Source organism: Camellia sinensis, chromosome 9 (assembly GCF_055761805.1).
Source record: "Camellia sinensis isolate YWXY chromosome 9, ASM5576180v1, whole genome shotgun sequence".
NCBI lineage: Eukaryota > Viridiplantae > Streptophyta > Magnoliopsida > Ericales > Theaceae > Camellia > Camellia sinensis.
Genome location: NC_138969.1, coordinates 26,117,772 through 26,132,425, shown reverse-complemented (window position 1 = coordinate 26,132,425; position 14,654 = coordinate 26,117,772). Strand labels below are relative to the sequence as shown.

The window sequence follows — 14,654 nt, the reverse complement described above, 5'->3', positions numbered from 1 at the left end:
TCAGTAAAAATAAAAAAATACAAAAAATAAAAAAGTAAAATTTTCTGAAAACTATTTTTAGAAAATGAGAACCAAGCAAGCTAACTTTCCAATTTTTAGGCCAACACACTTAGACACTAATATAAATTTTTGGAGTTTTGACTATTATCTAACACTTTGGTGGGCTTAACTAGAATTTGAGTCAAACGTTGGTAGGCAAATTTCCACAATCAGTCATTCCAAGGTTAAATGAGCTGGCTTGGTTAAATTTTGACAATTTTGATTATCAATATCTAAAAATGATTTAGCACATTTAGAGATACATATTGGTTTGGGAATAGGTTATTTGAATTTTTTTTTAGTTTTTTAGTTAAAATATAAGGTGAAAAAAATTAGTATGTTTAGAAATATTTTTTTGACTTTTTATAAAAAAAAATGTGCGAAAAATATAAATGAGAAATTTTTTGACATTTTTCGTATAGTTCTTAGACTTTTTAAAAATTTTAGTGACTTCTTAGCTATTATTATAACTTCCCTAACTTGCCCTAATCACAAAAAATAATTCTAATTATACATACCAAATGATTGAAATTCGTCATTAAAAAGATTGTTTTACTGAGATCAATCTCGATATTTTTGTAATTAATTTTGTGACTTCATTTGGCTGCAGCTAATAAGTTGACTTATTTTTGCTTTGTCTTTGATGAATATTTTTCAATTTTGAGTATGTGTTCAAACTTTGTCACAAAAAAAGACTTTAACTTTGTCAGTAGTCTCCCATGTATCCAAAAATAAATAAAAATAAATGATTTCACCCAAAAAGAAAAAAGAAAAAAAAAAGGCAAAGTTTCTAATCAAATTCATATTAACTTTTTCTGTTAAAAAAAAATTGGATCTGTAATGTATTTTTATTCCTTTGGTGGATGAGACAATACAGGTTTGGCTCACATCTAATTTGTTAGTGAGGAAGCCCAGTTGTATATGGGCCTATCCACCTCATACTGGGCCCACCATTGTTGGACAAAATCTTTTGGATCTACCCATGAAAGCAAATTCAAAATTAAGAGATTTTGGCCCTATTTGGTTTCATTCTATGATTTTTAAAATTAAAAAAAAAAAAGAAATTAATTTGATAAAAATAAATATCAAAATTTTATTTTAAAATTTATTTTTACCCTCCAAAGTGATAAAGCTATATAAAAATGATAAATACTTTTAATTGTTATTTTTTATTTTTTCATGAAACCAAATTTTAGTTATTTTAAAAAAATTAATATAAATTTATGAAAATCAAATCAAATATGGTCAATTAATAAATTAACCAAAAGAATGGGATTTGAACTCATCATCAATGACACGGGGAGCTTGCTTACCCACTTACTGACTTGGATGGCCCTTAGGGATAATTAATTTTTATTTTAAATACCTTTCACATATATATAACTTAACATTTTGAATATAGGAAATTCAAAATACTAAAATATTGTCTTATTTTCACTTGTTTTTAAAATAAATTTTTAGTTTCTCCTCTCACCTACCACCTTCGGTCACCACCACTGACCACCACACTACAAGAAAAATGAGTATTTGAGTATAATAATTTGCTTTGGTAACAATTGTCATCGCAAAAGTATTGAATTGACATCAGCAAAAATGACTGTCTTAAAAATAAAATAAAAAAACATTTTCATATAATTATTTGAGTCAAGAGAATTTGCCATCTCAAAAGTTAGTTTTTTACTTTGGCACATATACCGTCTCAATTACCCTACATCCTTTTATTTTCCACTTTTCTTTTATTTATTTTTTATTTTTTATTTTTCCATTTTAGCCGATTTCATTCCTGCCTATCATTTTTTTTTATCCTTTTATTCCCCACTGTTCCTTTTTCCTGTTTTGGCCCCTTTCATTCCTGCCTATCAAAAAAAAAAAATTTCATAAATATTTAGTTGTTGTCGCAAAAAAACATAAGACGAACATAACACTACATCGTTTTGTACCTTAGGTATAAATCAGTATGTTTGATTTTAATTTTTTAAATTTAAATTTTTAAAAATTAAATTTTTTATCTTTCGTAACTTTTTGTTTTTGGCAACTCAAATATATGAATTTTTTGCTTTTTTTCCATCGGATTAATTAAGTGATGCATATGATATGGGTCGGGAATGGGCACCCGCCCATTTCACATATGTTGTGTTGAGGGTTCTCGTTCCCTCTTTTTCTCTCGTTCTCTGCGTTTGTTTAGTAGATTTTTATGAATCATTTTTAGTTCCTTTAGCTGCTCCACATTCCATCAATTCAGCCTCTTCTCACTCTTTCAAGAATCAACCCAAGACCCACACTTTTTGTCGGTTTCGGAATCGAAAATCTCTGCAGAGAAAAAGAAGAACTTTCGCTTTTGAACCCTCTCTGCTGTATCAGAAGTTCTTCGCCAACTTGGTACTCCACTTTTCTTCTACTATTTGAACTCATTTTTCTTGGTGCCTATTGGGTTATGTTGATTCTTAGTTCAGGGCTAGTTTGTTGGAATTTTCACGTTTTTTTTGCCAATAACTTTAAGGGGTTTTATTTGGTTTTAAGTCTGTAGGTGAAGTTGTGAAATCAGTACGATAACTAGTATTTCTGTTGAGAATTTGCAATTGTGTGCATTTTGTAAGTGGTTTTTGCACACCCACCATGTGTTTGTGTGTTTGTTTGAAAGAGACAAAAAGCTGCAGTAGACTAGAATTTGGATGTGCAATTTGTTTGACTGCGTGACAAATTAGAGTCATTTTCATTGTTTGAAAGAGACAAAAAGCTGCATTTTGTACATTTCGTTAAGAAAGTACCAGTATTTTGGAACACACATAAAGGGAAGTGGTTAAGCGTTTCTAAGAAGAATATAGTAAGACACTTGCATTTTAATCATATCCGTATGTCCCAAGGTTTTTGAAGGTTGATTGAATCCAAAACGTAGAGGCATAGCTGTGGTTGACATGTATGACTAAGCCAGTTGAACATAGTCAGTCAATGAACAATAGCTATTGAACGCAGCTGATCCAGTTGGGTAGATGGAACTTGAAGAAATATTCATTTCAGCTGTTAAAGGGAATTGTAACTTTTGATTTGTATGTTTCTTTGGTTTACTATCCTGGTCTGCATATATGGGCATGTGGTCATGACGTAGCTGTAAATTTCAAATCATTCCAAAGCAAAACTCCCTGCGACTTCAAAGCAGATAAGATGTTGCAGAATGTATAAAGAATTTGAAAAGTAGGTGAGAGTGGCAAAAAGAAATTTGATAGTTGGGTCATCAGAAATGATGATGTAGAAAAAATCTTTCTTAGGTGAAAATTGGAGTCACAAAAATTTGTTGAAATTTTATCACGATTGCTTTTCAGGGTATAATCTGGCATACACAACCAGCAGAGGCTGGATAGAAAATTCAGGAGAAAAGAAGAAAATGCTTTCTGAAACTAAATTAGGAAATATCCTAGAGGAGCTCAAACTAATGGGGGAAAGAATGAATTGGAGAGGGTTGACTCTTGAGTAACGAAGTGATGAAAGCACTGGGCTGAAAGCAGTGAATGTTCCTTAGATCTCATAATGTTATCCTTTGGCACCAAATGTAATAGTGATTTGCATAAGCCTAACATGATTTTAACATATTTACTTGATCAAGATTAACCATATTGGCAAAATGTTAAAAAAACATAGTGAATTTCATGTTTTGTTTATAGTAGCATGTTGTTTTCAACAGTGGTATTTTGAATATTAACTCAACCATTACATAATGTAGAAATGTGATAATATTACATATTTATTTGAAATATATAGATTTTGTGCCTTCAATCATACATGATGTAGAAATGTGATAATATTACATAGTAAGTTGAATTATATAGATTTTGTGCCTTCATCTAATATCCAATGGTACACTGATCTAATTGCTCACTTATATATATCATTGTTAGAGAATGTGCTTTTATAAAGACCCTAAACAACAAAGTGTACAATATCTCCTAGCTTGTGCAGTTGTCAAATTTCATTGAACAGAGTTAAATGCTATCATTTGTTTTTGAAATGGGTTATTTATGCCCTAATGCAATTCCGTATTTATGCCCTGATGCAATTTGATCTGAGTCTTATAACACCTTCTTCAGACAGGTTCTTCTACATTTTTTTTTAATTACTAAAAACTTATTTGATTGTCTCAAAATTATATATTTGATTATTTTAAAACAAACTTTTTAATTAATTAATTAATGTGTATTTGATTTTGTTGTTGAGCCAAATAAAATAAAATAAGATTGAATGTATATTTAGTTTTGGTTGTGAACCTTTAAAAAAAAAAATGGTCAGGTTGGATTGGGGAAAATCCAAACCCATTAGGAGATGGGGAGGGTAGTACCCATGGGAAATGGGAAAGATTTATTATAGGGGAATGGTGATGGGAAATTAATATCCACCCCATTGCCATCCCTACTCTCCCTGGCTTGCACTATATTTGTAAAATCTGATTCAGTCGATAGTAAGTAAAATCTGATTCAATTGACAGTAAAATAAAATCTGATTCAAACATAAATAATGATAGTTTGTGATGTATAAATAGCTTCAACTACAAAATAATATTTTTGATGCCATTGAATCGTTTAATCAATATGATGTATCATCCATATTAGGCATTGGTGGAAGTAGCCATTACCTCTAGGAGTGTTATTGACAAATTGTTTATGTATAATTGGACAATTAGACATGGTATGAGGGTTTTCATCTCTTATTATAGTACTTACCCATTTTTGCAAATTATGTTTGTATATATATTTATATATATAATTTTGGGGGAGTTATTGAATAGTGAGACCCCCCCAAAAAAAAATATGGAGGGGTGCAACTTAGAGTTTTTACTCCAGCAATGTTTTAGTACCTCCAATGTTTGTATAATTTTTTTTTTCCCTATCCCACTGTTCAATGATTCTCCTTATAATTTTTGGCTAATATAAAATAAGTTATTGTACAAAGACTTTTGAATATATATTTTTTCAATTAATGAACTTGGCTCGGATAAGTTTCAAATATGTTGCCTTAAACATAATAATCTCTTAATTAAAAATCTGATTATTTTCTTTGTGTTTATAAAGTTGGGCTTCTGTTTTTTATTCATAGATGCTCTTTTGGCCTTTTGTTTTTTATTCATAGATGCTCTTTATTTCCAATCTGATTTGATTAATTTAGAGTTGTTTTAGGAATGCCTCTATATGGTTTCTATTAATTTACATTGAAAGATTATTTGTTGTCTCATTTCTGAACACATTATAGGCTTACTGATACATAAGTCACACCATCTAGAGTGTTTTATTTTGTTTGACATCATATGCATATGGATATATGGGTTGGACCTATAACTTACCCTTTTGGGCCGGGTTGTATACCCTTAAATTAATGGATCTGAAGATGCACACACTTTCAGCAGTCATTCACTCTTTCTTCCAAGTACGCAGCAGTTTCAGGGTTTCTCTGCTGTAGCGCCACCGCCACCGCCACCGCCACTGCCGTCATCGCAGACTGAGGAGGAGGATTCAAGGTCTGTTTGTCTCTTTCTCAACGCTTCTATCTTTGTAAGTTCAGATTCTTCTTTCTCATATCATTTTCTTATACTCCCAACATATCAGCCTTTTGTTTCGATTAGAGCTTTCAAATTCGAATCAGATCGTAAATTGAATTAATGAGAATGCATCATCTAGTTTATTTTTCATCTTTGTCTTAATTTACATATATATTGAATGTTTGGTTTTGTTATGAATGAACTATTCATCAATTGCTAAAACCTGTTTTTTGAGTGCATACTGTGATATTGACTTCATTTTTGGTTGTTAATGTTATAATTTGTTATTGTACTACAAATTGCTTTGTTACAATGATATTAAATTATGAAAAGAGGGATTATTAGTGTAATTCTTTGGCCTATCAGAGTGATTATTTATTAAAATGATTTTTCTCTGTCATGAGTAAATATTTTTGGAAAAAATGTCTTTAAACATAATAGGGAAGATGAGGATTTTTCTTTAGGCTCTGTTTGATTAGAAAGAAAATTTGGTAGAAAGTGAAAGTAAAAGAAAATGAAGTGAAAGAAAAGAAAATATATTTTCTTACAAGCATTTGATTAAGATGAAAATTTTGTAAGAAAAATATAGAAAAATCTAAAAGTTTAGTTATAGATAACTCACACATTCAATTTTTCTTGTGTTTTCTTGTATTTTTAGCAAGAAATAAAAAATTAATTACAATGCTAAGATGGGTTGTACAAGAAAATTAGTTTTCTTATACTTTCTACCACTTTCAAGCTAAACAAACTCATATAAGTTTTTTTTTTTTTCTCGTTCTTTCACTTTCTACCTATTTTATTCTAAACAAACTGAGCCTTAGGCTATGTTTGGATCATAGATTTGGTTAGGGATTTGGAAAAGGAAAGAGAGAAAGTGTGTAAAAGGTGTGTGAAATGTAGCTATATTTCATTCACATTACACACCCCTTTAGGCTCTATTTGGTTCATAGATTTGGATAGGGATTTAGAAAGGAAAAGAGAAAAAGTGTGTGAAATGTAGTTATATTTCATTCACATTTCACGCATCTTTTCCCTTTCCAAATTGCTACCCAAATCTATGAACCAAGCACAACCTAGTTGACCAGAGAAAAGAAGAGAATATGAGGATTTCTTTGTTTTTATTCTCATGCTTTCAATCATGGTTGTTCAATTTCAGGCAACAATTCATTTTAAACAAATTCTTTATTTTTGTTAATGATTTTGCTTTTGGATAAGATTTCTAGGATCATGTCTTGACCCTTTTTGTTAAATTGTGGTTAATTAACCCAAGCATATAGAGCGCATGTTGTCTTTGGAAGAAATGTCATTAGTACTGTTTTTGTAAATATGACTATTTTTATGAATGTATTTCTCATCGTAAAAATTGAAGATTTGATGTAATTGGCATTTATTTCACTTTGACAGGGAAAATTGGGGACTGTTGGTTTTATTGGCACAGCAATTAGGTGCAAAGATGGCTGCAGCTTTCCCTTCCAAATCATTGCGTGGTATGTGAGCTTTATAGTTTTTGAAGTGGTGACTGACTGGTTTGTATTTTTGAGTTAGTTGACATTACATTTAGTATGACAGTTATCGGTAGTTAATTTCATTTCCTCAAGTGTTCTAGTAATTAATTTCTTAGTCTATTGTACTTCAAATATTTTTGTTCATGAAAGTTTGTTCTTTGGGTTCTAGTAATTGGGGCCACTGGTTCAAAGGTTAGGACTCAGCTATTAAATATTTTCTTTGTTGAAATTGTTACGCTCAGCTTGGTCTCTACCCCAGTTCAGCGTCTCTGCTCTACTTGTTCAAGCTTTGCCTGATGCTTCTTGGGACTAACTGAACTGTTAATTAACCTAGCAAGATGTGTATATCGACCAAAGATTATAGATTCAATAGACCTAATAAGCTTTGCTTAACGGTATGTAGAGATCTGTTGTGTGCCTAAATTGATGAAATCAAGCTACTATAGAAATTGCTTGAGAGCATGAAATCTAGAGTAGAGGCCACCACAACTCATTGTGTAGTCTATTGAAATTCATCCCATCAGAATCAGTTGCAGAACATGAGCATGGGCATGCTTCAGTTCAACTGATTGCATGCTTACTCATGTGGCTTCTTTGATCTTGGGAAAACAATTGCTTCACATGATGTCGGGATGTGATATGGCTTCTGCAGGTGATGTCATTTCATTACTCTGTGGCTAATGTGGGTGATTGGATGCAGAAACATACCAGCATAATACAGATTGGATCATCTGTCTAGTGGTCGATGTTGGGTTAACTTTATGTTTGGATGCATTGTGTGACCTGGACTGTGGCATAAACTGCATTTGTGGCTAATACCCCTATTCTCACAAATTAAAATTGAAATTAGTTTTACCTTTTATGCTGTAGTTTGTCTTGCACACATGTTTCCTAATCCCTGATTGCTGTCTGTGTTTTATTTAATGTGTTGGTCAACAAAATTAGCTGCCCGTTCATTGTTGGGAGGCCTTGGCAACAATCTTGGTGTACAGGGAACGCCACATGAGATGTCATGCAGTGAGTTCTTGTTTCAGGTCAGTGTGTTTCTTTATTTGATGTTTCTTTCACCTTTAACGTTTCATTTCTCATTGTATTGTGGCCCTTGGTTTTCATGCATTTATCTTTGATGCAAGGTGCTGATTTTTTTTTTGCTGGCTTTCTTGGCGCGACTCATTATCATTGCTTAAATACTTGTTGGCAAGGCCTTGCAAAAATTATATTTTCCCTTTGGTTTCTTTATTTAGTCGTGATAATATATTTTAATTTATTTCGGAAAGTGTGTGAAAACTTGTGTCATATGGTCTTTCAAAAGTGGAAACTTTAGAGGGTGGTTTTTGTATGTTCTTGTGAAGTACTGTGCATGGGTTAACATAGATTTTAACGTCTATTGGCATGCTGAAATGGTGTAAATTCAGCCAGGTTGACAACCTGAAATAGTTGGGATAAGGTCTTGTTTATAGATCGAATTTTATACCATGACTGGGTAATGCCAAGAGTATAACTTTTGAGTTTCTTTTAAGTGCATGTAAGAAGAGGCCGCTCATAAATGCCCATCAAATTGAAGGGTTTTTCTTGGTTATTTATCTGATGAAATTCTTAATTGCTTGCCATATTTCTTCAATTGGCCCAAGATGAATTTCGTTAATTAACTAGATTGATATCCTTAAAACATAAAACACCATGTATGCCATGGTCTCAAGGCTCCCTTGGTCATTTTCACTGGTTAATTTGAATAGTTAGTCATTAATTAACCAATTCTTGATGACAGAGCAATGCGAGTAGTCTCCAATAATCTTTGATGTCGTGACTTGTCGTGACCTACTTTAATATATCCATTTTTGAAATCTCTTTTTTCTTTTTTTCTTTTTTTTCACTTGTGCAGCAATGCAGGACTTTCATACAGATGAGGACCAATCTTAAAGTTGTGGACAACTCGGGCAAAACGAGTGATGTGCATACAAGCTCTGAAGGGGAAGAAAGGGGCGAGACTGGGGGACACGATAGTTGCATCAGTAAAGGAATCCCAACCTGGAGGCAAAGTGAAGAAAGGAGATGTTGTTTATGGCGTTGTCGTGCGTGCTGCCATGCCGCGGGGCCGTTGTGATGGGAGTGAGGTCAAGTTCGATGACAATGCTGTGGTGCTTGTCAACAAGCAAGGCGAGCCAATAGGAACCAGAGTATTTGGGCCAGTCCCACACGAGCTAAGGAAGAAAAAGCATGTCAAGATTCTTAGTCTTGCGGAGCATATTGCCTGAGGTATGGATCTCTTGCTGTTTGAGACTTTCTGTCTAATTTTCCCATCCTTTCTGTGACACATGAAAGGTGCAAGAAAGTAGATTTTCTTCACAACAAGCTGAGATCTGCATTGCTGTTTAATCATATGTCAAAACCTGTTTATGGATATTATTCTTATGGAATTAGGGTATTTTGCCAAAATTTGTTGTAAATTGCACATCGTTTAAAATTTACTTTCATGTTTAGTTGATGGATTCCACTAATAAGGGTACTAGTTTGGCGGTTAAAATTTGACCCAATAACTTTAAAGGTTCACTTTGTACTCAGAAGTCAGGTTTCTAGTTACTCTATCCCTCTGTGGATTTCATTAATGGAGATTAAATTATGGGGGTGTTTGGGAAGAAGGCTTTTTAGCTTTTTTGGCTAAAATAGCACTAAAAGATAAAATAGGCTAAAATAGCCAATAAGACAAAATGTCACTTCAAACGCATAATCATTTCACTTTTTCTCTCACAAACGTCACATCCAACTGCAAGAAAATTCAATCATCTTCCCAAACACAAAAATTTTAGCCTACTAAAATAGCAACTTTCCAAACACCCATTATTATGTGTACTTTTCGTTGATCGATTCCATTCACTTCTATACCTGTCAAAAAACCCTCCATTAGCAGTGCTTGCTCAGTCTAAGCTTGTCTTTCAAAAGATGATTTTGGAGGCAATAGAAGTGCAAAAAAGGATATGAAAATACGTAGACTATTAAGTACAAAGACACTAGAAGTAAAATCATGCAAGGAAAAGTAGTTAGGTTTGGACAGGGTTTGCTCTGTTACCATTTGTCACGCCCTTTAGGTTTTGAATAAAGCCTGGTAGCTCGAAATTTATGGCTCGAATGGCCTGAATTTGATAGAAAGCGTTGGCAACCACTCTCTCTCCAAAACCCACTCCAAAAAAAAACACGTGCACGTTTTCTCTCTCCTCTCTATCTTTCTCTCCGACCAGACCCATTGTGATAATTGTTCTCTCTCCTCTCTTCAAAATGCACTCTCTCATCCCTCTTCTTCGCTCACACTTGACACTGAGCAATCGGAGCCGACACATCTCAACCGACGCTTCTTCAAAACACACTCTCTCATCCCTCTTCTTCGCTCACACTTAACACCGAGCAACCGGAGCCGACACATCTCAACTGACACCGGAGATTTGGTTAGTTGCTCCTCATTATCGACCAGAACAACAAGAATCTCAAGTAAACCCGATATCACAAAACTAGGGTTTTTGTTTTGATTTCAATTTCTGTTCAAAATCATAAATTGTGACTGTTTGGGTTTGGATTTTGCCTTTAATTTTTGAAACTAGGGTTTTTACTTTCTATCTCTAGCCTGCTAGCTCTGTAAATTGGTCTGTGATCTATAAAATAGGAATTTGATTCTTCCAATACCATTTCTACAAGTACCGATTTGGTGAATTTGGTTTTTCTTTGGAGAATTTAAGCAAACATTTGATGCTCTCCAAGGTTCTATCAAAAACCCAATTTAGGAGCACTGTTTAGAGACTCTACGCATTTCAGTTCTTGTATAATTCAAGTAGAATTTGATGCTTTCTGGTCCTGTTTTGGGTAATCCGTAAAGGGTCTATGCATCTACCCTTTGTTTGGATTTTTGTGCTTTTGATTCGTATCTTCAACTTCTAACAACTGGTATATGTCCATATCCAGAGTTCTTTAGACTCCATTATTTCCTAGTTCGAATCTTAATTTGTTCTCATCATTTGTGTCTCAAATTAAGAGATTCAAATAATTATTTTCTAGTTTGAATCTTACAGCATATTATTATATTCAAATGTGCTTTAGACTCCATTAGAACAAGTTTCTGAATTTTTCACTCATATTGAGCATATTTCAATTGAAAGGCATCATAGTTTTCCTTTTCTGGGTCTTAAATCTTTATATATATTTTCTTTTGAGGGTTGAAATAAAACTGAAATGTTCAAAGTAAACATTGATGATAAAGGAATAACGAATACTCTTGGTTTGAACATGCAGGTTAGAAGGCCAAGTGCACTCAGTCAAGCACATCTAGCATGCCAATGTCAATGCAAAGGCCTACTCCATCAAGCAAGGCAGAGCCAATTCACCCAAATTCCAGTCAGTCAAGCAGGGGTAGTAGGCTAGTTCCCACTCACCCACATTTCAATCAACCAAGGGTAGCAGCCCAAGAATTTTTCTTTTCTTTTCTTTTGTTTTGTTTGTGTATCAAGGGTAACAGAGAGACAATTGCTTTTGTGGGATTTTGTTTTGTGGACCGTTGCTGCTGTTATTTTATATGATTAATTGAATGTTAGTTTGTATTCTTACTATTTTTTTTGGTCATTGCCAATGATTTATCTATGATGAATTTGTTTAATTCAGGTGGTGTTTAGTTGTCAATACATGTTCATTTTCATGTCACATAACTTTACATCACAAATTACCTGTTTGTTTTCATTACATTAGAAAACATTGTGTGTTTAATTGATTATGTTAGTTTTTCATTTCACCTTTTCAACCAAAACATCACAATAAAAAAGAGTTAATATTCAATTCACTTAACAACATAAATATACAGAACACAAGTTCATTCTCATTTCACAAAACAACAGAACATTACAAAACTAAGCTTCACCCCCATTACAAAACATAGGTTCAGTCCCTTTCATATCCCCAAAATCCCATAAATACGCCCAACTCGCATCAATTTCTAATTCCATTTCTCATTTTCAGTGTCACCGGACAGCACCACTAATGATCCACCAACAAAACAGCACCCAAGAAATCACAAGACATGCTAGCAACCTTCTCTCTCTTGCTCTCGACAAAGAAACATACTGTTGTTGTTGCTGTTGGTGCTTCTGATGATGAAAAGTCTGATCACCACCACCTAATTCCAAATCGGCCGAATCAAACCCTTGTTCAGTACCAGCACTCGACCTCTTTTCATCGCTCAATTGCTGAGGAGTGTCTGGAAATGAAGTATTTATAGAAGGAAGTTCATCAATGGACTTCGCGGCAGCTTTAAGAAGCCACTCTACAGCCTTCCTAGGCTGATCATAACCCAAACGATCTTGAAGATCGTATAACTGAATAGCGGTGGTGACCGAGAGGCGAACACGGCGATCCCGAAGCCCTTTCGAGGTCCAAACCTTGCTGTGCCCATCTTTCCCACCAGATGCCCTAGAAACCCGAACAATTCGAGACGATGGCCCCGCACAAAGCCGCCCAACACCGCCACCGCCAATCTCAATCCCACCGCCGCCGCTCCTTTTGATTTCTCCATCTTCTTCATCATCAGGATATTGTTCTTCCCCCTTTTGCCCTATCTTGTTACAATCACCTCTACCGTTACCTATCCTTGGAAACTTGTGTCCCTGCGTTTGAATCTCGTCCACCTCCATACCACTCTCATGCCTTTCTCACAGCAATACTTGAGCTTTTTCTTCTTCCCTTATCCTCCCAGTTTTTAGAGAGAGAGAAAGAGGGGGCCTATTTGGGATCTAAATTAGGGTATGGAGGAGAGAGAAAACTTTATGATATTGGGGTGTCCCTTTGCATTGATGACGTTCATTTCATTTTATTTTTTTTGTTATAGATATCATATCTAATTATGAAAAGATTTAATTATATTTTTAAATATAAAATTTTTAACTTATTAAAATAGTTAAAAATTAAAATAATAACTTTTCAAATATCCACGTAGTGACATGGTTACGAATTTTGTTAAATATTGAGTTAAATTAATCTATCTGATTTCTGTTAAATATTGAGTTAAATTAATCTATCTTGCTTTGGCATCGTAAAATAAATAATTATCAATATTTCAAAAATATTAAAATAGAATACATATCATTATAATACATTATTGTTACATTTAAGTGTGTGCCTTGAAAAGAGGTCAGAGAAAGCTAGGCAAGGGTAAAGGTGTTAGAGAAAAATGGTTATTACCATTAATTTTCGGTAATTTTGAGTTATCATTAATGTTGGATCCACACCTTAGTTTTGGCGGGTCCAAGTGGCAACACGTTCCTTGCCATGTGGTGAACAAGAATATATACTCGGGTGGTTAAAACCATTTTCGAGTGAATGACAAATTGATACCGAAGGAAGCCTTATGAACATGAATATGTTTAGTGTGGTTCCTTTGAGTTGGTATCTAAACCATGTCCCGCATAGAAAACATGGAAGAGTTTCTATAAGTATATATGCTCTAAGTTAGAAACATTGGGTTGGGCCCCAAGGGGTGCTCAAGTTTTGTAGGAGGAGGAGTTATGGACAAACCCAAAACCACCACCACACGCGGGCGCGAGTGTGGGTATGGGTCAAACTTGTCCTTATTTTTTGCTCCAAAATTATTTGAAATGTTTCGAATAATTTATGCGGGAAAAATTCAAATACCGAAATTTTGGATTCAAAATTTTTGGTTATAATTCTTCTCCATCTCCGACCAGTCGTGCCTCCGGTCTGGCGACTGTTCATCATAACGTTCCTCTGTTCCGGAAATGGCACTTCGCTGCTTATATATATAGCAACCCTCCATTCCAAAAAAAGACAATTGTTTTTTTTTTTTTTGTTCCTTTCCTTCCATCTTCTCTCTTCATAGCCTCCTCCGTTCTTCATTTTGCATCATGTGTGAGTTCGAAACACGTAGCCTGGTTCGCTGTACAAACAGTTCGTTGTGCTGCATCTGTTTGGGGTGATTGTTGAATCTTGGAGGCAGGACGTTCATTATTCTCGAGCACCTTAGGAGAGGACAGATTTCTGTCTTAAAGACACAGTGTTCAAACACAAATTTGTTCTTAAGTTTCATTCTACAGAAAGTTGTGAGTTATCTCTTGTTCTGTGTTTAATTATTTATTGTAATTTAATTATTCTGTTAATTTAATTTTTTATCGAAAAATGTTTCCAACAATTTTTAAGACAGAAATTCTCGTCCTCTGTTTACTGGTTTACTTCTGTAAATCTGTTTCTTCATTTTTCGTTTAAAAAAATTAATTCACAGGAAAATTAACGTTGTTTGTGTATATAAATATATTCATGTTTTTTATTACATTGTGGGTGAATAGTTACGTATAATGGAGTAATATCAGTCTTTGTTTCATGAGTGCACTGTGTACAAATATTTGTGGGTTATATATATATATTTGTTTTGATTTCTTGTATCTGGAGCATGATTAGTTTTGTTTTTAGGAATTTTGGTACTTATAGCCTTTAACATATACTGTGTCTTAAAGAAAGATTAATTGTATACAGAAATTTTATCTAATACAGAACTAAGTGTCCTTTGATTTACAGGTTGCCATATAACATTTGATTTCTGT

The 14,654-nt window shown here is 33.8% G+C and overlaps 1 protein-coding gene and 1 non-coding gene across 2 annotated transcripts; one reads left to right on the top strand and one right to left on the bottom strand.

Moving 5' to 3' along the window:
• The first annotated feature begins 2,118 nt into the window (after positions 1 to 2,118).
• On the top strand, positions 2,119 to 11,707 carry LOC114291111 (large ribosomal subunit protein uL14mz). The gene is made up of 6 exons (XR_014339474.1): positions 2,119 to 2,418; positions 5,460 to 5,542; positions 6,968 to 7,050; positions 8,014 to 8,102; positions 8,951 to 9,324; positions 11,347 to 11,707. It is a non-coding gene; the product is annotated as a large ribosomal subunit protein uL14mz (transcript).
• A 358-nt stretch (positions 11,708 to 12,065) lies between these two features.
• On the bottom strand, positions 12,066 to 12,734 carry LOC145799307 (transcription factor TEOSINTE BRANCHED 1-like). Its single transcript, XM_082888857.1, has one exon. It carries the CDS (start codon positions 12,732 to 12,734, stop codon positions 12,066 to 12,068), a length of 669 nt encoding a protein of 222 aa, XP_082744983.1.
• Positions 12,735 to 14,654: the final 1,920 nt, after the last annotated feature.

Coding starts and splice junctions, on each gene's coding strand:
- LOC145799307 (XM_082888857.1), bottom strand. CDS start 12,734: ATGGAGGTGGACGAGATTCAAACGCAGGGACACAAGTTTCCAAGGATA.